This window comes from Hirundo rustica, chromosome 1 (genome assembly GCF_015227805.2).
Source record: "Hirundo rustica isolate bHirRus1 chromosome 1, bHirRus1.pri.v3, whole genome shotgun sequence".
NCBI classification, from domain to species: Eukaryota; Metazoa; Chordata; class Aves; order Passeriformes; family Hirundinidae; genus Hirundo; species Hirundo rustica.
In genome coordinates this window covers 84,468,311-84,492,761 of record NC_053450.1, presented here as the reverse complement: position 1 = coordinate 84,492,761, position 24,451 = coordinate 84,468,311, and the positions used below count along the sequence as shown (strand labels likewise).

The following is a 24,451-nucleotide window of genomic DNA, read 5'->3' as shown; positions in this document are numbered from 1 at the left end:
GCTGCCCGGGGAGGTGGTGGACTCACCATCCCTGGCGGAATTTAAGGAAAGCCTGGACGCGGCACTCAGTGACATGTTGACGTGGCGGCGTTGGGTCATAGACCGGACTTGAAGATCTCAGAGGTCTTTAGGTCATTTCCGTGTCCGAACGGACTCCGACGGTGTGACCGCGCTCACCTTTCCCGGCGGGACGCGGCGGCAGCGGGCAGGGCCGCCGCGGGCAGGGCAGGCGGGAGCGGGCGGTGGCCGGGCCGGGGGGCGGTGCCGGCGGCGCCGGGAGCTGCTGCGGGGCGGGACGGAGCTCGGCGCTCCCTCAGGTGAGGGCCGGGGGTCGCGGGCCTTGGCGCCGGGGCCCCGGGGAGCTGGCGGTGGGTGGAAGCGAAGGCGCCCGGCGGGAAGTGCCCGGTGTGTCCCGGCTCTCCCGGCGCAGCGCCCAGGCCGGGGCCGCCCCCGGGGCGCCACGGGGGTCTCGGGGCGCTGAGGGGGCGCTGCGGGGGCGGAACCAGGAACCTGGAACCTTTCCCTGCGGAATATGGCTCGTGCCCTCGGGGCAAGGCGCCGTCTCTTTCCCTCTTAGATGTCAACAAATAAACATTAATTTCTTCCTTTATATTTTTGTATGCCTACATTTATGTAGTTTATAACACCTAAAGGAGATGGAGGAAGGTTATCAGGCCTTGATCAGGCCAAATTAAACCGACTGCAGGCACTTCTGCAGGGGTATTGAAGGGCTGTGATGAAGGCAAATGGGTCTAGAGATTGCTCAGGTGTTTGAAGTCTGTTTCCCTTTTTTACATGTTTGGGCTTAATCGGATCGCACTTGAAAAGATAAAGACACTTTCAGCAAATAACAGCCTGGTGGTATTTAATACAGAATTATCAGGGCATAGCTTCTTGCCAATTTACTTTCAGCCCGGCACGGCTTTTCCCGTACCTAATGTTTATGCGAATCACGGGCGACGTTTGGTACTGGCGCAGTTTACGCCCACGGGTGCCCTCCTCTAGAAACTCCCAGGACGAAGGTCACAGCCTGCTCTTCCAGACTTCCCTGTGCCAGTGGCGGCTGTGTGCGCACTCCTGCAGCGCACTGGCACCTGCTGGGCTTAATGCTTTACCTGAGACACAACACTGCCAAAGCGAGATTCCGTTCTTGGTGGACACTATTCCTTGGCCTGGCAGCAAAGGCAGGAGAATCAGAGCAGACCTGATAAATAAACTAAGTGCAATAAATGTCAAGTATAGAAACATTGCATTTACTTGATGAAAAGGAAGCGGTAAAGAAAAACTTCTTGCTTTAATGAAGTTACCTTGAAGTTTAAAGGGTTTTACTTCCTTCGCTTCTTAAAGAAGTCTGTACTAATTTTGAATCAGCATGAAATGGAAGTGAGTGCTGGTCAATAAGTAACTTTTAAGTGGAGCAATAAAATGAACTGGTTTTGTTTCTCTGGCTCAGGAAGTTATTTTAGAAGGAGAGAATACATCTGAGAAAGAAGATGTCTCATGCTGGGAGTCGATACCAAGATAAGCAATACAGGCACCATGAGAACCATAGATCTGATAGGTACAAGGAAGAGAGAAGAACAAGAAAACCATACCCATACAATGCAAGGTACGTCTTTATCTCCTAAGAGAAACAGATCACAGCAGGTGTATAATGTCTGCCTTCACTTTGCTTTTAAACAGGCTTAATTTACAATGGTAAAGAAAGCTTTTACTCAGCCTTGAAAGCATGAGCATACTGCATTTGGAACAGGGAGCTATTTTACACTTGGAAATTTAACCTTTTTTCTTTGTTTTGAGCTTGAGACGAGACAGAAAGATAGCCTGTGTAACACAAGCAGAGATGTGAATTTCCTGGGATGATCTGAATCAGGTTGGGTGACAAGTAGGTGAAGTGTGGCCATGAGTCTTAGTACAGTTCCTGAAGATGCTGGTCAGCAGTGATGTCAAGCTGAGTCTTACCAAATATGCACTGCTTAAATATGAATGTTACATGACTGAGACCAGCACAGGGACTTGGTGAGCTCTCAGATTGCTCTAGTTCAGCTGTGAACATGTTCCTATTAATCTGAAATAAAATTACTTTCAGTAGTTGCTGTCGATAGATGAGTAATTGTTGAAGTGTCTAAGGCTGTTGGCAGCACTTGGGAGTGGGTCAGCCCCTATCACCACAATGAGCAGATCAACCAATGTGTTTCCAGTGCCAAATAAGCTCTTAGGATATTACACTTCTCCTTCCAGCCTGGCCAGGCTGCAGCACGCTAGATGTGAGCTAAGGCCGTTTTCCTTTTAGGTCGTGCCAGTGCATGATGGCACTGTAGGAAAGAGGTCTGTAGATCTCAACCCTACTGGCAAACTGGCCATGGCAGCAAGAGTGTTCATCTCTGCCTTTTAGACTCTGGGGAGGTGATTGGAGGGGAATTTAAGAATAAAGGCAAACAGGGAGAGGAGATAAACATAATGAAGATTATTGAAAAACTTAAATACTGAAGTACTTCCTGATAACATGCATTTTTGCAGGGAAAATGGGATGACAAAAGGAGTAGAGAAGAGCACTGTGTGGACTATGAGGAATACTTAGGGCTAAGTGTAGAACACTTGGATAGCGGTAAAACTATTGCATCGTGAAAATAGCTAATGAATTTTTTTTCTGTCTCTGTTAAATTATGAAAAATTGAAGAGAAATGGGAACAAAGACCAGCCTAAGAATCACCCTCAGGGGCTGAATGCCTGTCCTTAGCAAAAGCAGAGGTTGTCAGGCAATACTGTTAAATTATCTTGAACGTATTAGAAGTGAGAGCAGGTAATGCCAATATCATGCTAATAGCACAGTGGAGAGGAAAAAACAAAAACAAAACAAAAACCCAAACAAACAAACAAACAAAAAAAACCCACCAAAAAAAACAACAACAAAAGGGCTGGAGGTTTGATGTGGGCTTTTTTTTTTTCTTTCATGTATAGCATAATATAAGCAATGTGTGGAAGGCTAGCTATAAATTAAACCACCACTTTTTAATAAAGCGCTTCTCTGGATTTCTTGGTTTTGCTGTTAGTTTTATATGTTTGGACTCGTAGATCGAAAATTGATGGACGGACCATAAAGGTTCACAGACATCCCTGTGTCCACCAGGGATTAGAGGAAGGGAAGCTGCAGTTGCAAATCGGTAACAGGCTTGAAGATAATTTTTAGAGTCAAGTCAAGCATCTGGGGGCCATCAGACCCCACTAAAACTTGTTGAAAAACTTTTCTGTCAGTTGTTTTGAAGGAGTTTGGCTTAACCTAACAGCATTTCCTCTTCTTGGTTCTCATGGAGCTCTCATGGGTTTTGGTGAAAACTTTGGCTGATTGATCAGAAGACCACCAGACCCTGTAAGGAAATACATGGGAAGGATTTTGTGGAAGCTGCATTTTGGATGCCGAATACTCTCGTCCCAGATGAACTAGACTTTCTAGCCAGAGTATTTCTCTTTCCAAATGCATTTCTGTCTGAAACTCCTACAGCAACCTTCCTCCCACTGCTGAGGAGAATTACCTAAATGGATAAATCCTCAAGGAAAACAGCAGCAAAGGTGGCCAGAAGAGGCCATAGAGAGAGAAAAAAAAGGCATCTAAAAAACAGATTTCTTTTTTCCTAAATGTACTCTGTTGCTGAACATTCGGGGAGGGGGGTTGGTTTGATTTTTTGTCTTGTTTTGTTTTCTGGCAAGTAACAGGAAACAATAGAGAGAAGCAGCTGCATCAGAAGTACCAAAGGGATTGCTTTCAAGTTACTGGAAGTCTTATAAATCACACAGCTTATTTAATTTATGTGACACAGCTGCACAGGATGCTTTGGTAGTTGCACAAGACACAGGACAGAGGTCAGAAAAATCAGAAATGTTTCAGCCAAATAGAGCTGTTGGCAGCTAAACATGGAGATGTTAGCAGTGGTCTTGTTATTGAATGTCTTAATTAAAATGTAAAAACTACAAAGAACATGATTTAATGTGGATGAACGAGATAATATTGAGTCTGGAATTGGATGAAGATAAACCTTAGTGAAATGCAATGATGCTAGGAAACAAAACTACAGTTGAAAATGCTGATCTGTGGATAAGAAATTCAAGATAAAAAAGGAATACAAAGACGACTTTTGAAAATAATAATGCTGAATGAGACTTAAAATACCCTCTAGTAACAAACTCATCCAGATGTACCTTGAAAAAGGCAAGCTCCAATTCTTTTTTAAATGAGGGAAAAAATTTCAATTAGACCAAACAAAAAAATTTGCAGCCAATGTTTCTTTTAACTTGAGTGTTAGTTCAGTTTAAAGGGAAAATTGCACTTTTCCTATAAAATAACCTAAATCTCACCAACTTTAAAAATCTACAGGCTTCAGATATAGAGTTGTATGTCATTGCAGAAATCTGGACCATTGTATCAATGAAGAGACTAATTGGAGACAGGAGAAACTGATTTTTTGGGGAGGAGGGTTGATTTTAGATTCTTCTTCAAATATCCTCAAGGACCTAAAAAATTTGAATAGGCTATTTTTTCCCTCGTTTGAAATCTTTATCTATTTATTCTAATAGCTTTTATTCTTTTAAAAGGCATCTTTGTGAGATACACTAGTTGGAAGTACAAACTTGACAAAACACCCATGAAATAGTTGTGCTACTTTGCACATTTATTATGCCAAAATCTTTCTCGTTTCTATTACCTGTCCTGCTAGGGACTAGCTAAATTGTTTGGTTTTCATGAAAAAGCTGCTATTTCCTCTTTCTGCCTTTTGCCAATAAGCTAAACAGTTCAGCCAGCCTGCCCAGTGAGTACACTTTTTTCTGAAGTAAGGACCATTGAATGCAAATATCTCTGTGAACATGGATTTCCCATGCAAGTTTTTGTGATATTTGCTTTCCAAACAAGCAAGCAAAAAAGGTCAGATGCCTGTGAAGCAAGCTAGTTGCTTCCACTAAGAGGAGCATCTGACAATTTCTCATGTTCTAATGTTCAGGAGAGACTATGACCTAATTAATACCCACCAGTCGTTTACTCCATTGTAGAGACATCCGAGGTGGCCAGCACTCAAGGACTTCTACTGTTTGCTCAGACCCTTACTCTAAAACCTCAGGAGCAGCACAGGAGTATTTTGGCCCACCACCAGAGTTTTATCCTCCCAAGGAAAGCCTCTCAATGAAGTGTTCGAAGGTATGCACAACAAGAGGTATGTGAGACTCTTATTGCCTTCCATCCACCCCTCTCCTTCCCAGGACTTCTCTCGGATTTGGTTTCTGCGTTTAGGAGCACAACAAAGTAAAGCTAGAGGATAATTAAAACAAAAGAAAACAAACGGAAAAAATCCCCACTACAAAAAAAAAAAAAGCCCACAAGGACTGAGAGAGTTAATGAATGGCATAACTGAGGGTTATGCCATTTTAGACATGTAAAAGCAGTATTTATACAGATATTTAGATACTTGAAAATATATCTCTGGAATATGCATCCAGAGCACCAGAGTGGGTTGTGTGTAATCAGCCAGTCCGTACAACAAGAGTTAACCTTTGGGATTTAGGAATACAATAGACATTTGCATCTGTGAGCAATTTAGAGATGGCTGTTGAAGGTTTGATGTTACTTTATTTCCGAATCATTCTTCTCACTCTGTTTATCAATTCTGGATTTACTCCAGTTATCACTCATACGTCTTTATAAAGTATCATTGCGGGAGACAAAACTTTTTTTATGGACATGAATCCAATAAAACAGTTTTGGAGAAATAACCTGGGTTTTTCTTAGGTAGAAAGCAGCTGCAACAAGGACAGAAATGAGCCTTAATGTTGGGGGAAATCAGCCTTAGTAAACTCATTCCTGTAAACTGAAAAAAAGAAGTCATTAAAATATTTATTGCCCCTTGTAAGATTTCCCTCTTTCAAGGCACTGATCGTTCTCACCTTGTCTGTAGGAGAAGTCCACTGCAGACTGAGTTGAACTTGCAGCTAGGTGCAAAGTCTTTGGCTGCTGTCTATAAATAGATTTTCAATGTCCTCCAGTAGAGAGAAAAGGGAAGAGATTAGCTGTTGGAAGTAAATTAAAGCACATAATGTTAGATTATTTCTTCACTCCATGTAGGAAAGTTAGGTAGCACAATCAGTTTGCTCTTAATATTTCTCTGTGTGTGAATATGTGAACAATTTTAAAGAGAGATAAACTGTTTGTCTTACTAATATGTTCTGTGAATTACTATGCAGTTTGTTTTTCATATTCAGATGTAACTGCAACCATTAGTAAAGATTTAATGACATGGAGCCATACTGATACTTCATCCATGATAAAATTGTAATTATCAGTTTCTTCTTCAACTGTACTGAATTATTTTAACTTGTCTGAAAAGCTGCAGAAAACTCCACGTGCTATTTTATCAGAGCTTCAGAAAAATTAATTTAGTTAGTTTTAGTTTTCAGTTTCACTGGTTGTTATGGATAGCTTCATGTGAATTCCTGTTGGGGTTTTTTTGTTGTTGTTGTTGTTGTTGTTGTTGTTTTTTTTTCCTCTGCATTTGGTTATCATTATTTTGGTGCATTAAACATCATTAAGATTTTTAAAATGTCCTAGTTTTGGATGCATTAGATGACAGTGATGATTTTTACTCCCACCCCTCCCCCAGGTATTGCTCACTGTTTTCCAAAAATTCAATATCTGAGCTTGCAGTGGAGGAGGGGAAAGAGATCATGCAGAAAAGAAACCCTTTTATTAGCAACTTTATTTCAAAAAATTAAAATATATTGAAGGTTCATAAGATTATGAAAATGTTTCTCTCCTCTTTAGTTTTTGGAAGTACCAAGATTTAGCAGACTTTACTAGAATTGTTTTGCAGAATTCTGTATTCCTTTCAGTCGTGGTAGATGCTGTAAATTAACTACATGAATTGTTTACTAAGGAGTCAGTACATGGGAGCTGCAACATTTTAGAGCATGAAAAGTTCCTGTAAATACTTCTTAACCATCTCTTTCTTTTGCCAATGATTTATCAGCACTCTGGTGAAATTCCCCCTTCCCAATCACCATAATTTTAAAATAAACTAGACTCAAACAAGTCTGGCAAATCAAGTGATGGAACAATCTTTTCCAAAGCAACGACTGAAATGTGAACCTTAGTTTCTGACGGTCCACTGAGTAGTTGAGCTTTGGGGTTTTTTTCCTTTTGCTTGCAACACCTAGATTATGTTCTTTACGCATTTTGAGCAATTTAACAAACTAGAGAGGAATTCTATACAACCAGAGCTCTGAAAAGTATTTGCTTCACCAAGATGGTGCCCCCTTCATCCATGTGTTTTACCAGCTATATCCCAAAAAAAAGCTGAAATTGAGAAATAAGCAACTGGGGTTTTTTGGGATTCTTTAAACAGCTTAGGACCTTAGTACACTTCAGGACCTCATTCTCCTGTCTTTGTCATTCTCCCCTTCCCTCCCTATTCCCTGCCCCCTTTTTCCTCCCTCTACAACCACATTAGGACAATAAACACAGCCCACATACAATGGAAGAAACAAATGATGCTGACCCTTTTTGCTGGTAGGAACACTTGATACCATCTAAGAAACTTCAAAATATTCTACTCTTTTTTAATCCTTTCATCTTGAAAACAGAAGGGGGAAAAAAGTCTGTTACAACATTATATCAAAGATAACCTATTCAAGGCCATTCAGGTGGAATCACATGGATAGCTTTAATGGAGGACCATCAAAGTTTGGACCAGTAGAGAGTAAGCCATCTTCTGGAATACACTCCAGACTTTGGATTGGTGGAATTTCCTGAGTTGGAAGACTGCACTCACATCTGTTGTGTTTAATACCTCTTCACAGACTATCAAATTTGTTTAATTCTCTGCTGAATTGCTTTTTTAAATGTTCGACCTTCACATTACCTTAAGAAAAGGAGTTCCAGAGTTTCGCTTGAAGTACTACTGTTTCATTCCTTAAAATGTTTTAAAGACGGTGTTTCTGATGATAATCTCATATATTCAGCTTCAGATTTATGGTTTTAGAGTGAAGTCTTCTCTTTTTCCCAATGGCCTATTGCTTCTTCACCAATTGAACAATAGCCAGTTTTGGTCAGTTCTCCAGTCTTATACCTTTTCCAGCTCCACCACACCTTTTTGAGATAGGCTGACCAGAAATGCAGTAAAAATTCCAGATAAATTCCCCAAAGAATCAGACATCTGCCTAAAGGCTCTGCTTCTGTTATCCTATTCTAATGCTTCCCACCTTTTGTGTGGTGTTTGACTATCAGTGAACACTGAGCTGATGTCTTCAAAGAAAGCGACCTGATATGGAAAATGCTTTGCTCAGAGTCCTTCTGTGTGCTCTGTTGACAGGGGGATCAGTGTTTGTGGGTATTTCTGTACAACCATAAAGTGGAGGTTGCTTATTAAACACTAATTTCATTAATTTCTCATTCAAGAGCTTGAGCCCTTAGCAGCCTACCAATTTTACTGTTGGCAGGCATAAAGAAATTTTTATGATTATGATTAATAAAGAAGACTTCACCATCTCAGTTTTCAATTTTTTCAATTCATTAGTCTGCGCATCTACCATAGTATTTTGGTATATAGTTTTGAGCTGAACCTGTTTGGAACCTCCACTTACAGGTCTTTGGGCCACATTGCAGAGCAGACCCAGAGTTGCACAAACTATATTTTCTTTGGATAAAACTAAATGAGAGGGTGAGCTGTAACTAGCAGGCACTCTGCCCTTTGGACCAAACTAGAGCCAAAATGAAGTACTTCTCTCTCCCCAGAAAATGCCTGTCCTGTAGCCCCTGTGTCTTCATCTCCACCAGTTGAACTCTGCAAATCCCCTCCCATGCTCTGCCAACACTGGCATACTCGTGAGAGGCAACGCAAACCAGAGATTACTCCCTTAACTCTAGTTGCCCGAAAACCGGCTGTTTCCTTTTTATTATCCTTCAACCACTGCTAACCAGTGAGAGGACTGTTTATCTCCCAGGAGCATGTCTCATTTAAGAGCCCCACCTTTCTTCATAGGTCTGCTGATTCTTTGAAGTGACTTCCCTATAACAAACTCTTGACTATTCCCTGTTGTGCTGCCTTTCTATGTTGGGTTATTTTCCATAGGAAAGCTACACTTGTGGGCCTGCAGATTATGGATCAAAGGCAGTAGAAACAGAAGTCTGCCACCTTCTGTTTCTACAGTAGTGAAGGAGATTTAGGGAACAGCTTACAGACTGGTGTCAAACTGCCTAGAAGCACTATATAATTTATGGGAATTTGAAATAAACTGTTTGTGATAAAGACAAACCTTCCATTAACTAAGGAACTGCTGCTTGCAATAGCCATTTCTTACTGCTTACACACAATATGTTACACATGCCGTTTAAAGTAGCACATGTTGAAAACAGCAAGAGTTTTCTGACCTGGGGATTCTTAGAGCTGAAATTCTGTCAGGAGGAAGCGCTCAATTTGCTTTTCACAGTGCAGGTAAAATTTCTGTAGTTCTCTCTTCTGTGCAGAAAACTTAAATTAGGTGATCATTTTGCCTTTCAAATAACCCCCCTAGATATATTTGAAAATATAACCAGATTCAGTGCTTTTGTTTAGCAGGAAGAATGAAAAAAGTGTTTAAGGCTTGCTGCCATCCTTCACCTCAGTGAGAAGAAAATTGAGTTGAACCCAAGAGTGAGTTGCTGATCATAAATCGGTCTCTGATATTTGGTCACTTGACCTTAAAACTTTTAACTTTCTTTTTTTTGTATATATTGGTGTGAAAGACGTGGAGCAATGCACTTCTTGGATAATGCCTCCTGTAGTTTTGCCTAAACAGGTGAACGTAAACTGAGTTTCCCCCATCTTTGGTCAGTACACGACTCAGAAAATTACCTGTGCTTTTGCCTTCCATAGAATTGTACTGTGCTGGTCATGATTCCTGAGCAAATAACTTTTTTGGTTTGTGGGGTTTTTTTTAATTTTTCAACCCATGTGGCATTTAAGGGAGACAACACTGAAAAGGTTACAAAACAGTTTGTGGGGGAGCAAGTATAATTGAATCCCTGTTCTTTGCTGCTATGAATACAGCTTTGCTCCTTGAATAGTGTCAGATTTCTTAAGCATATTGTAGGCACTTCCAAACAATCATGCCTTTAGCCTGCACTCTAACATCCACAATTGTTAAAACCTTCAGACCAATTTCCTCTCAGAAAAAGACAGCATTATGGTTTGTAACAACATGAAAAGTCTCCAATTTCAAGCATAGCCAGGAGGAAATATCAAACTGAATTTATTTGGAGGAGGAAATAGAATTAGGGAGTAACAATGACTTTCTCCAGGATACATTCATGCACTAACAAGTCGGCATTAATTCAAATGTAAACATCTATAAGCTTTTGTTTTTACAAAACACAGTCAATTTTTTCCCCTATAGCTGTGCATGCTGGGAAATACTCATAGACTAGAAAAGAATACTGAGATGAAAAGTAAGCCAAGACACAGGGTTCACACTAATAGAGACTTACTTTGAGTTATGCCATTGTTCTCAGCCATAATACTGCTGTTGTTTCTTTGTGTTATGTTGTGATACTGTTCCCCTTGGAGTCAGACATTGGAGCAGGAGGGGGAAAACATTTCGCAGAGCATTCATATCTCTTTCAGCACTGTGGAGATGTTGGGGGAAAGCAGTGGTCTGCAAGAGGCATTGGACTGAAGTAGAAAAAATCTAGCTTCAGGTATGCACATTCAAAAACACTGAAGGGCCATTAAATGTGGATAGTGCAGGTTATTCTGTGTGTGAAAAGAAGCATTTGACAATTACATTCAGCAGCATGTTGTATCTTTTTGGCAATGCAGGACACCTACATTCCTGTGGGGGCACCCAACAGGATTAGAAACTGTTGTGTTTTGTAGTCACCATCTTCACATTTTGCCCTCACAGTGTGCCATGCTTAGTTCCTTTAAATTGTGCCCAAAGCTGCTGTACGCTGTTCCTGTGGCAGTTAATTTCCATGTATCCATAAATTCCATATATTCCTGCCTAGGAAGGGAGCACTAGGACCCCCTATAGTCTCATTGCAATTAGAGGGCTTCCCCTTCTATCTGTTACAAAGTATATTTTAAATACAGTGGTACTAACAGCCTGAAATTGCCATGGAGTTTTTTAATCTTGGAATTGTGAAAACAGATGATATTAATAGTGGGAATTGGATGGAGTTGTGCAGATTAAAATAATCTCATTTATTCAAAATGCTTAAAGTAGCAGAGTAAGAAGATAACAGTGGCAGAGCTGCAGGTAACCTTTCTTACTGTTCTGATTTTAAAGTATTTCTTTTGGAGCTTAGTCCTCTTTGCTGTGAAATACAAACAGCCTTGAGCAATTGGCTCTATAAAAACACACAGGGGAGCTACACTACTTGCAGATGCCAAATCCTACCTTTAGCAAACCGTTGCCTTGCCAACACACAGGACTTCGCTCTGCCCACGTTTTCAAACGAAATTATTTTCATCCACCTTTTGGCATTGTGCTAACATGTACACAGTTGTTTTTAGAGAAGGGAGAACTGCAACTGAGAAGACTCAGTAAAGTTGGCAGGGGAAGATATTGGCAAAGTTGCTGTTAGCTGTTAGGTGTGTGTTAGACTCCAGTCCATGTTTGCCGTACTGGCAAATCTTAGGTTTGCTTGCTGCAATTGCAGAAGAAGAGTTACACCATCTTTCCTGTAAGAGAACCAGGTTTGTCTTCCCCACATCTGACCCAAATTATGGGAACAAAGGGAAATTCTTCTCTTTAAAAAGTGGCTCTCAAAGCCAATTGATGCAGCCGACAATCTATTGAATGTAGCTCTATTTCTTGAGCAGGTGATCCTAGCTCTCTTAAAGGAGAAAAACCCACCCAGACAGGAATGTTGCTCACCAGGTGTGACAACCCACAATTGGTAAAGTGAATGAGAAGCTCGGGTTCACAGGTGCCTCCAAGCTGACCCACCTTAAGCCAGACTATGATTACTTAAAGAGCAGTAACACCCCGATCTTTGTACTTTCTGAAGGTGGCTCAGTTTCAGTTCAAGCTGAGGGAGTGGCCATGGAAAGTTGGCATACGGAACAAGAGCATTTCATTGTTTTCTGAACTCTTTTTAAAAAAACTCTGGCAAGCTGGCTTCAATACCAGGACACTTGTTTACTACTTGAAAGAACTATTGGTACATTAAGACAAACGGGATAAAAAAAGGCCATTTCCTGAAATGTAGAATGTGAGGTGACCATACAGAGACTTACCAGTGCTACAAATAGAATACAGCCTTTTACGGTTGTTATATTTAAGCAGTCAAATACTGTCAGATTTAACACTGTCAAATACTACAGTTAAATGCAAGATCTTTTGCTTCCCACCCTCTCCGAAATTAGGAAAGATGACTCATGCTCAATTAGCAGGAGAGAAATCAAGAACATTCTAGAAGTGATGCTTTAAAGAACTACTGGGTACAAGTAAACCATTGCTGTTGTTCCCAGGCGAGGGCTGGGTTGTATTGAAACCGTGTCTTACAGTGCTGGGAAAACATGGGGATAGAGGATGATGCAGTAATTCTACAGTTTGAGTCCACCCTTTCCTGTGAAAATTGGACAGCGCTGTTTAGAGGATGAGGGGGTATTAAGCAGAAAGAATAGAGCAGGTGGGATAGTTGTTCTTTAAGGGAAGAGGATACACAGAAAAAACAGGATAATACATTTGGATCAGAGCACTCTGTGAATGCAAGATTTCTCTGAGTCATTAAAACCAAGGCTGGTCATCCTTTGAGATTTCCTAACAGAGTGATTATATTGACTAAAGAGAGACAACTTATTAGAAGGTAATAACAAAGCTTTTTTCTAGAGCACATAAATCATTTCATTTTCCCAGTTTTAAACTGTTTTTTCAGTGATTTCCAGTAAGATGAATATCTCAAACAAGCCATAAGTGTGTTGGGCACATCCGTGCAGTTTAAATGCACTTGGCTCTGAGCATGTACATCCCTTGGGTCCTCTGAAAAGCCAAGTTTTTGTTGGTGTTACATTGCCTAATTCTTGTGTTTTAGGGTTGAGCTGTATTTTTTTCTGCCTTTGATTTTAGCATGACTTAGTGAAAGCTAAATCCCACCACTGGCTGAAGAACAGAGACCTGCAAAAATAAGAGTGGTGTGGGGGCTTGGGGGGCTTTTCTTTGTTTATGACAAAGCTGTGTATTGCCCTTACTCTGCTTTAGTGAAGCTGGTTGAATTCTCATTACTGGTTTCAGCAAGATCTTGCTTTCTACATAAAGGGAATAATACTGTTAGAAAGGTATTAAAATATCTTTGCATCTGGATTTTATATTTTTGATCTCTTTCAATTGTTGTCTTCATTTCTTTTCCCTTGTTCAGCTCTCCTCCTCTGTTTTGGTTTCTCCCCATTTCTTGTCCCATTTTGTCCCCTTCCAAAAGCAGAGCCAAATCCCGCTTTACACTTTGACATTTTCCCCCATTCTCCTTATCTTTTTTCTCCTGCCATGAACTCAGTTTAGCAGAGAGGTGACCAAAGCTGCATTGAGCTGTGCCTTCAGTCTCTGGGAAATGCCAAACCTGCACTGGCAAGAGATTTCTCCATTTGAGATGCCTTTCAGGACTGACTGCTGCTTTTGTAAGTCACTATATATGGTCAAAATACTTGTCTGCTCCTTTTTGGGGGGTGAGAAAAATAAATAAAAAGAAAGATTACCTCTGAAAAGCAGAAAGCTACCCAAACTGGGAGGGGAAAACCAAACGACAACTCGCAGTGAAAAAGGCTTGGAGAATGATTTTTCATGTGTGTTGTAGCTTCTAACTCCTCTCTTCCCTTCTCCTGGAGCGACCCCTAATGGGATGTGACACGGGCACCACTGACCTGTGCGTCACCAGCCCTGCCACCGGGGTCCAGGTGTCCAAGAGTGGCAGCCACACACCCCCAGAGCTGCCCCTGGGTCCTGCTGGTCCCAGTGGTATGTGGTCTGCAAAGGAAGCAGAGGGAGAAGGCAGGCCAAAATGGAGAATAGCAGACAGAATATTCTGGAAGTACCCAGTGATGTTCACCAAAGAGGAGGGAATGATACAAAAAGAGACAGGAGGAGTTGTCTATTCATTCAGGGGAAGAAGATGACTCCTGTCCCAGATACAGTGGAGGGAGACACTTTGGAGGCCTTTTCCATTAGTATGGCCCTCATGGGCTCAGGGGAGTTCAACAGAAAGAGCCAGAACTGTCTGTCCTGCAGATGAATTTACGGCAGCTGCAGAAACAAAGGAACAAACAAGAACTGACCATTTTACTTTATGTGTACACGTGTATACACACACCAGGCCCCCCACACCTGAACATCAGAGCTGGCCTGCCACAGTGCCTGGATGGAAATTCCTCTTTACGGCTTCTGACATGAGACTTGAGTGCACGGCTGAGTTTCTGGATACCACACATTCAGCTACAGCGCGGTTTTGTGAGGCAGAGCACGCAGATTTAACAGCTTACCTCACCTGAGAAGGGGAGTTTCTGGTCCTTCTCTGGTCCTAGCTGTTATTGCCCTTGCTAAACTCATGCCAGCATGATTGCTCATCAGATATGCTCTGAGTCACCTCAAGCTGCTAAAGTCGTAGAACAAAACCAGCAGCACAAAAGAAAGGAGTTAAATAGTTTACTTCTATTTTAATTTATTTGAACATTAGGCCCCTTCTAAGGGCCTAATGTGTAGTTAACAGAGAAAAGTAACGACTGCTCCGCCAAGGGTGGGAGCTGTTAAAGTCAGCTGCCTGTGGGTCTGTACCCTTAACCAGCCCACCTGTCAGCTCTTTGCCAGATGGTCAAGACCACCATTTGACAGAAGATAAAACCATTGTTCAGTGGATTGCTACCATGGAAATAGCCCAGCAAGGAAAAGAAAGGGAAAGAAGAAATGAATAGTAGATAAATAGTACAAATTGGAAGGCTATATTGTTGGTTATAACAGGAAGCATACTCACAGCAAGAGACAACTGCATTCAAGCAAAATTAATGAGTATGATACAGTGAAGTTACTATCCACTGCAGATTTAGATTTTATGGAACAAATGAAACTATTCTCTGGAAAGCTCTGGCAGCACCCACTTCTAGATTGCAGTCATTCTCCTCAGCTGCTGAAAAGCAGTGCAGGAAAGAAGCATGGGAAAGGAAATCGCTATCCAGGAGCCCTGGGAGGAGTCCTGTGACTTGTTCAGTAAGGGGAGGGTCAGTTTCTAAAGCCAGCTGTTGACTGTGCTGATTTTAATACAAATACAAATAGGCTGATGAGAAATGAGAAATGTTTTAGGTAAATCCAAAGATGTCGAATGTGAGAAAGGAAAAGAAATAACTAAACCAATAGAATTTTGAGCTGTTCAGACCTCTGGTCATTTTACACTTAAATCTTGGAATTCATTGTTGCATGGGATTAGGGAATTACTGTAGAGATATGCAACTTCCCCATAGGAAGACCTTTTGGTTTCTGCAGGTATAACTCCAAGATGACATGGCTAACTGGCCTGTGAAAGCAGAAATGGCAGCGCAGACTCGGAAGCGTGGCTTGTAACTCAACCCTTTCCACCAGCAGCACACTGCTTGACACAGGTCACTGCTAGGATGTGTGTGACCATACCTTGGCAGAGCTAAGATTCCAAACTTAACTATCCTTTTATTCCTTACTTCTCAAATCTGTCTCTAGCCTGTTTTTACTAGTAGGATTTAATATCAGCTTGTAACTATCACAGATTAAGGGGTTCCTGGGTTGGAACATACTGTAAGGCTTAGTATTTCCATCCAAGCCCTGATGATTATACAAGATTTTAGGCATTTCCACTAATTGTCTGCTATGTTCATAAACCCAGCTGGCTGTCATCACAGACCTGTAATTCATTCTACATACTGCTTATCATTTTAGAATTGTCTTTAATACAGGAGGCTTTGTTCTTGCACTTTCTTAAAACAAAACAAAACAAGTTAATTCAAATGATACAAGTGACTGGTGGAGTAGCTGCTGCTGAACCTCTCTCCATTGTTTAGTCACTCTAATCAATCCTACAGCAGGCACATGTTACAGCTGTGCAGGTACATACAAAACCTGTCCAACCTGAATGCCCTGTCTAAGGAACTTTTTCGGCATGCCTTTAAAGCACCTACTGCTGCAGTTAAAAAATACAGTAGACCTGCACTGATCACATTTGTCATCCCATTTTCAGTCAGCTCAGCGAAGTTAAAGGGTGGCATACCGAATGTCTGTGAACACGTAGAAAGTTTTGGAGCAGCATCACTGAGGATCGGAGTCAGTTATAAATGTGGGGAGGTTAGCAGCAGGCAGTGACCACTTTGAGAGCAAAAAATTGCCTTTTCCAAAGCTCAGCAAGGTGATGTAGAGGAAAAGTTGATGCTCAGCAGGTCAGAAGGCCTCAGTACACAGACGAAAAGGAAATTCTGAGGTCAGCAGCTGACTGATCATGAATTCCCAACTACCAAGTAGCCAAACATACTTAAAATTTATGCTTCCCTTAATCAAATGGTCTTTCCATCATGTAGACTTGTAAGAACTGTTTCCTGCTGGAGCGTCTATGAAATCAATAGTCAGCCTTTAAAAAGGGAAGTGCCCTTCTGCATCCAACACTGTCACACTGTCTAAGAGCCCTGAGGATCTAAGTTGACTCCCTGTATTTGGAAGGCATAATATACAACTCAACCAAACAGACCAAAAAAACCCCACCTGTCTGAGTTCCAATTAATGTTCTGCACAGCTACTACTCTTTCAAAATACTGTGAACAGTCCTAGTAAAGTGATGACTCTTTACCTATTAAAAATGATGAGTCTCTTGGCTGCATTGTTTGAATTTGGTACAAGGAGTTCCAAATCCTAACTCCAGGGCCAAATTTAAAATTCTTTTTATGGTTACCTTCACAAATACCTCCTTTGAAATATCTGAAGCCTCCTGAAGAGATTGGTAACCAGCGCAGCTATTGCCCTGCTTCACAGAAATGGTTGTGCAGAAGGGTCAAAGAAAAGGCACGCTGTCACGCAGAAATCAGCATCGCCTCTGAAAAACATACACACGGAACTGCTCACTTGGTTCTTCTTGAACAAGGGGAACAATTTTTTCTGCTCTAACTAACACTACCTTCCTGTGCAGAGGAAACTACTCATTACCTTAGCCCTCTGTGGAGGGAGTAAGATGGGGCAGAATGGGAATATCTGATAATCCTTCATTGTGGCTGTTGTTGGCTTTCTTTGGTTAGAAGCATCTGGCAACACAAGAGAGGAATTTGTTTAATTCCCTTGTGTTCCTGTTTCAACCCTTCCTTTTCAAGCCCATACAGCCTTAACAACAACTGAGCCATTGCTCAAGAGGGAAATGCTGTGTGGATCAGCGCTGGCAGCATAAAATGAAAGTCTGTGTGCAAACCACAGATCCTGCCCCACTTTAAAGGCAAATATAGGACCACTGTGTCGAGCATCTTACATTCTTGGCTGTCAGACAGCAATGGAATAACAAGATTTACAATTCTGTAATTAACTTCAGAACTTTGGAGCAACACGCCTGGCACGCTAAGGGTTTTCATTTCCCCAACAGGCAACTCTAGCTGCGCTAGGCTTCAACATCCGTCATGTTTACTAATCTTAGTCTGACCCCTAGTGAGCTGTCACTGAATAATCGGATTTATCAAACATGAGGCAGCTTCCTCAGGGGCAGCTACCACAAAAATAAGTCATTTCTCCCCTTTTCGGTTCTGGGTTTTGTTTGTGTTTTTACCCTTAAAAATACTTGGTTACTATCACTAGTAGCCTAACATAAGCAAAAGTGAAGAGTCAACTCAGAAGCTGTAAGGCTTTCTTCTGAAGGTCAGGGTCTGAAAGAGCACACGTGATCTACTATCAAATTAACTTATTTCTGCATATAAGGTGGGGTTTGTGTCCTTCCCCACCTTCTTCTTTGTTTTTTTTTTTTTGTGCAACCAGAAACTGCTTCTTCAGAGTTATGAGGGATTTATGTCTCTGAAGGAGATAAAGTGCAAGTTGCAACTGGTTAGATAGTAAGTTTAAATTAACAAATACTTTCACAGAAATAAAAAAAAAAAAGGTGCAAGTTAAAGCAGTAAACGTGTTTTGAAGGACCTAAATAACTTGCACGGCTTTTCAAGCTGTTAGAAGCTTCTAGGTTTTTGTCAGCTTCAACCTCAGCATTTTGTTCATACTGGATATTTCTTGCTCAGTGTGTTTATGCCAAGTAGTTACAGGCCAGAATATAATCACTGTGCGCTTGCCTTGGCAGTAACACAAGCACTGTAAAATTTTTATGGATTTTTTTTTTTTTTTCACTGCATGAAGATCCATCTATCAAGCACACTGACAAATTAAAAAAAGTAATTTGCCCAACCTCCAAAATGTACCCGTGAGAGTTCAGGCTTCTCTCTTTTTTTTTTTTTTTCCCAACTGGTTATCTGTAGCTGTAGCCAAGAGGAATATCTCAATAACTCTCTGTCAATGGTTTGGTGTATTTCTGTCACCCACAGTTTCCACAAGGTGTGGTGTGGTTTTGACACCTATTCCCATCTTTCTGCCCCTTCCAGGCATTCTGAAGTTCGTGGAAATCACGGTTAACCTCCTGGTGCTGATTTGCGTGGGCGCTTCCCAAGCCTCCGTCGCAGGCTTCACGTCCCTCGGCGGCTTCGGATCCTTTAACCTGAATTCGTTCTACAGCCCCTTTGAGGGCACGGAGCTGCAGGAGGTGAGGGAGCTGGACATGCAGTTCACCCAGATGAGAGCCCCTTGCGTCTACGGCGGGGTGGCCTTCAGCTTGACGGCGGCCACGCTCACCCTCGTCTTCCTGGTCGTGGGGGCCAAGCCCATCCAGCGGCTGCGGACGGGGCTGCTGGCGGGCGAATGCGCCTTCGGCCTGCTGGCCGGCCTGGCGTACCTGGCGGCCGTGGGGCTCTACCTGCACTTCGTCCGGCGGGTGAACGCCACCGAGGTGTGCCGGAGGCGCGAGCGCCTCTACGCACGCCGCGGCTACACCTCCATGAGCTGCGCCGTCCAGGGCGGCGACGCGGCCGTAGGCCTCTTCGGGGTCGTCGCCTCCTGCCTGTACTTCGCCAGCTTTGTGCTCTGCGTCCTCGCCATCCGCACCGTCCGGGCCTTCCGGAGGCGCACGGCCCAGGCTCAGCACGGCCCCGAGGGCGGCGTTAGGGACAGAAGCGTCGGAAACCAGCACGGCGCGCACAGGGCCTCTGAAAGCTCCCGCGGCGTGCGGGCTCTCGCCACATTAGTGTGAAATCAGCTCTGGGACCGTGCCGGAGGACTGGGGCTTCAGCAAAGGATGGGCACTGGCAAACAGGCAACCAGCCCACAGAATGTTTTCCGACGCGGTGCTGAAGTGTGCATTGAGTCACCGATTATAACCGTGCTGCTACAAAGGGACGCAGTAAAAGCGACATTGAGTGACTGTTTCGACAAGGATTTTTGCACCGGTCCCTCAAGCTGGACTCCTGCATTTAAAATGCGTTTGATTGTAATATTTTCATCCTGCACAGAGCAAATCCAAGCAGCAGTGGGCTTTTAACAGGTTACAGCTGCGTTGCTGCCAAACTTGTGCTAACAAGCACTTCCTTTCCTCTCCCGTGACACAGGGAATTGAACACACAGCTAGGACGGGCAGCTTTCAACAGATCCTGTGCCTGTTGTGTGTCCTGTTCCTTTATCCTAGAGTGCTTACAAAGCAAAGGACACCCGAGTGCCTCTCAGAATCGTGTCCAAAGTTACACTTGTGACCTTTTTTGCCTGGGCTAGTGAAGCGTTTTATCTTTTGAGTCACGGGGGTTGACACATGCCGATCATGTGCTCCCTGAGGAATGCCGCTGGGGGAAACTAGCTGCAATGTCAAAGGCAGCATTCAGGGTCCTTATCCAGTTTCCTACTACATTTTCTCATCTCACTGAGCACTGGTGAGAACCTGAGATGCATCACACTGGTCCGGTATCAGCTTACTAAAGCTACCGTTTGTTTCTGCAAGCACCTAAACAGGGTTTGGCTTGCCACGGGTGGGCAGAGCCTGAATCGGGAACATGCTGTCTGCCCTGGGAATGCTGTAACAATGACAGAAAGTGCATGTGTCCTTCCAATATCTAAACAGGCAAAGCATGAGTGAACAGCAGTAATTGTATGCCCCAGGGTTGAGAAAATAAATTTAAGAGAACATCTTTCAAGAGTCCTTTGTTTGAGGCAGATGAAATAGATCAGTGGTCTTCAAAGATGAGGGAGTGAGGAAAAGAAAAGGCTGTTCTTGAAGTGCTGTCAGCTTGAGAGGAGGGAAAGCTCTGGCCCTTTTCATTCTTTTCAGTTTTGTCTGGCTCACAGTCATTGCCCAGATGAAGCTTTTTTGAACCATAATAGAGCTTATTTACTGCATACTTCATACATACACATATGTATACAAACACACACACAGAGATCTCAAAGGATTGTGTTTGAGGCCAAACAGGAAAATGTTATGGTTCTGATTAGAAGTGATTACATGAGCCTTTACAAAAAGTATCATTTATATAACTCTTTAAACATCTCTTTAACACTTTGAACACCAGCAAGCTCCATAGCATTATGATGAGAGATAGGAACAGAGCTTTTCCAAACCTGTTATGACTCACAGTCATCATAGAATCAGGAAATTAGGACTTTGATTTCAAGCTCTTTGCCAAAGCCCAGACCTTCTCTGGTATGCTGTAATCAGCTGCAAAGTCTGTTCCAGGGATGTCTGGCATGCAGCTAAAGCCGCAGCTGACCATTTGTTGGGCATCTCTGCCTGCACTCCTGTTCTGTGCTACCTCTGCATCTTGCATAGTTTGAAAGAAGGCTTAGTTACACAATGACACACTGTTACTAACTTCAACAAACAACAAAAAGCAGCACCTTGAAGTGACAAATTCAAAATACTAGAAAATGTTGCAGGTAAGAATGAATAAATTTAAATTGGTCCTTAAATACATGCACAACATGAATTTTAATCTCAGGGCTTCTTACTCTCTCCTGTTGATTTTTGGATGCTTGCCTGCCTGCCATCACTGTGTAAAAGCAACAGTCTTCTTGGGAGCGTTGATTTGGGTTTTGGGTTTTTTGCTTGTCTCTTTTTCCCTTGTGTCTGTGGTGAAGGCCTCATTTGCTGCATGGTAATTCAGTCTTTAGAAAATGGTGCACAGAGCTCCACTGTGGATTACTGCTGTAGTGTTCCTCCCTTGGACACCTGAGTCCCTCACAGTCCATCCATGTTGGGTCCCTTTCCTGTTAGCAGGAGCAATTTTACGTGTTTTATGTGGAGAGTCAAAAAGTAGATGCTGAATACAGGTCGGTCCCACTCATACACTCTCAGCTCCTCACCTAGTGGCTTCCCTGCATTCATCATCCCCTCATGTTTCTAATGTTTACAGACTCAAGTTCATTCCTTATAACAAAACTAATTCTACTCTCTTTAACTTAAATTGGTTCCCCCTTATCCTGTCACTACAGGCTCTAGTAAAGTCTCTCCACATTTATCAGTTCTCTTTTATATATTGAAAGACAAAAGGGCTTTCTTTTCTTCAGGCTGAACAACCCCAACTCTCAGTCTGTCTTCACAGTCAGCCTCTGATCATTGTCCCGGCCCTCCTATGGACTCGCTCCAACACATCCATGTCCTTTCTGTACTGGAGACCCCTGAGCTGGATGCAGCACTCTGGGTGGGGTCTCACCAGAGCAGAGCAGAGGGGTAGAATCCCCCCCTTCACCCTGCTGGCCATGCTACTTTTGATGCAGCCCAGGATGAGATTTGCTTTCTGGGCTGCAAGAGCACACTGCAAGTTCAAACCTTTTCTTTTCATCCCCCCTGTCCCTCTCCACAGGGCTGCTCTCAATCCCTCAATACCCCAGTCTGTACTGATGCTGGTGATTGTCCCAACCCACCAAGTACAGGACCTAGAACTTGGCCTTCTTTCAGCTTTGTGAGGTTCACATTGGCCCACTCCTGAGGCTTGACAGGTGGCTGTGGATGGCATCCCTTCCCTCAAGCATTCCAGCTTGGTGTCATCAACAAACATGCCAAGGTCCTGCAACACTGCAAGCAGAGGGACACCAAAGAAAGCCACAGCCCGATGATTGAAAGTTTTGTGCCTTGAATTTGTTTCCTTCTCTGACACCATGAAAAAAAGATTATTAGGAAATAATTGTGCAGATGAAATAAACAGTGCTGTTTCCTCCACTCACCTTCACAGAGGGAAGTAGAGGAGAGGAGAGGGGAAAATCCCAGAAATACTTCTCAGAGGACTAAAGCAGGAATTCTTACCTGTTGGGGTGAAGAACAACCCAAATACCATCAGAGCAATCCAAACCACCCTGCTTTCCAACTTTAACAACACCATGCTTGCTGTCCTCTAGAAGACATGAAAGTCTTGACTGTGTGAGCTGGGAAGGTGTAATACAAGAGCAGAGATTTTCTAGCAGACATATGTGACTAAGACCACAACAGGATGTCATCCCCAGCTGCCATTGCAGGTGGTTCTTTTTCCAGGGCAGATTAGCCTTCCCACTTTCTGCTGGAGATGCTGTGCCTGACCAGTACCTCTGAGCAGCGATGTGGGACAATAATCCACATTTGGACCAGTGAACAAAGGCAGGGAAAATGGCTCCATCTGCCCTACCCTTTCTTTGGGCCTTTCCCTGCTGCTTGCCCTGTGCATACACATGTGTGCATTGCCTGCGTGCATCCCTCAAGGCCAGCACTGAAAACAACCTCAGCTGTTTCTCTGACACAGTCCCTGACAACCAAAGGGGCTGCACACAGCCATCACCCTCAGTCCCACTTTTAGGGGGGGGATCCTCAGGGTGTATCCAGCTTGCCCTCTGTGACCACCACAGCTCCTGACCTGCTGTGAAGGAAACAGGGATAGCAAAGGCCAAACCTGCCCTTTTCCAAGAGGCTGTCCCATGGATAAACAGCACAGCATCACTCAACCTCAAAGCCTTGGGTACAGCAAGAAGCCTTCTGGCACACCAAGCCTTTGCTGAAACTTCACAAAGAGGATTAAAATGGCCACCATCCCTGGCAATGTGAGGAAATGGATGCAGGTTGCAGGGTGATCTGGAGCTGCCTGTCAGGAAAAGCTGCCTGGCTTTTCTAGCCCCACTGCAGGTGATAGGTCACTAGTGAAAGGAGCTGGGCTGAGTAGTTCATTCATCTCAGAGTTACCTGTGAGACTCCTGGCCAGCCCCTTTGGATTTAAACCATCTATTTATACCAGTCTGCTTCAATGTGTGAGCAAACAGCTTTAGTCAGTCAGAGAGAAAAGCCTCCAGCTGAGACCCCCAGCATTAGCTACCCACAGAGGGACCCCATCCCTACAGAAGAGTCTCAAAGGAAAACAGTGTCTTCGAAAAAAATGTACCCATGCCCTAATCTTGAGGAGGAAACAAAGGGCATAAGATATTTAGGCTGAGAAAGATAGAAAAAAAGAAGAAGCAGAGAGGAGGGAGGGGAGGGAATCCTCCCCCCTGATTCTGCATCCCAAAACTGAATAAACTGCCATGAAAATTTCATCATGCTGAGCTGTGCTCCTTTGAGCACCCGTTTTCCTAGATGTGTCCTTTATTCAAACAAATTGATAAAATAGTTCAGTCTGGGGTAAATCTTGTCCAAAGGAAAGCAAATCATCATCCAAGGACGCAGATCTCTTGTTTCAGTGTGAAAGGCAAATCTGGGGGGGGGGAGGTGGAGGACAAAGAGGAGAGAGGATGATTACTCTTCCAAAAAAGTTTAACATAACCTTTTCATTTCCCAAATAATTAATGTATCTGGAACTGGAAATCTGGTGCTGCTGGAAGAGCTGTATGTATTAGGGCATTGCCATCCTGCTGCAGAGCAGCTGTAAGGGGGAAGGACCTTTGTAACCATCCACAGAGAGGAAATTTTCCGGTAAGCAGAAACAAGAAACTCTCCTATTTTCTTAATGACAGAAGATAATTAAAAGAAAACATTCCCAGACTATAATACATTTTAACCCAACTTTCTCCATGAGTCCTCCAGAAAAGAGTTTGAGTGTATCCAATGTGCAGAAACTGGGGACACAAACTGGTTGTGCAACAGCAGAAACTGAATTCAAGGCTTAGCGTTAAGAGGAATCGGGATCTCAGTTTACATGGGAAATTGCTTCAAATTGATGAGAATACCTACAGGGATTAGGGCACTAAAGAACAGTTTGAATGGAATTTTCCTTTCATAATCCATGTATTTTACTTGTAGTGCAGACTTGCCTTCATTAAAGTTACTCTTCTGGTAGTTTTCCACCACAACTTATATTCACCACAGAGCTGAGCAAAGCTACAGATATGCCTCCAAAAACTCAGATTCCCTCAGTCACATTTGCCGAACTTGGACGCCTCCTTTTCTTTTTCAAGACCCAGGTAAGTTATTGAAGGG

General features: G+C 42.9%; 1 protein-coding gene across 3 annotated transcripts; it reads left to right on the top strand.

The window, feature by feature from the left end:
- The first annotated feature begins 242 nt into the window (after positions 1-242).
- On the top strand, positions 243-20,210 carry LOC120763438 (MARVEL domain-containing protein 3-like). Of its 3 annotated transcripts, XM_040086744.2 has the most exons (5): positions 243-317; positions 1,454-1,609; positions 5,044-5,188; positions 13,514-13,634; positions 18,585-20,210. In XM_040086744.2, exons 2-5 carry the CDS (start codon positions 1,494-1,496, stop codon positions 19,283-19,285), a joined length of 1,083 nt encoding a protein of 360 aa, XP_039942678.1. In that variant the 5' UTR covers positions 243-317; positions 1,454-1,493; the 3' UTR covers positions 19,286-20,210. The 3 variants fall into 3 exon arrangements, with proteins under 3 accessions (XP_039942678.1, XP_039942686.1, XP_039942695.1); XM_040086752.2 differs by lacking the exon at positions 13,514-13,634 and having other exon boundaries at positions 5,044-5,204; XM_040086761.1 differs by lacking the exons at positions 243-317; positions 1,454-1,609 and having other exon boundaries at positions 5,071-5,204.
- Positions 20,211-24,451: the final 4,241 nt, after the last annotated feature.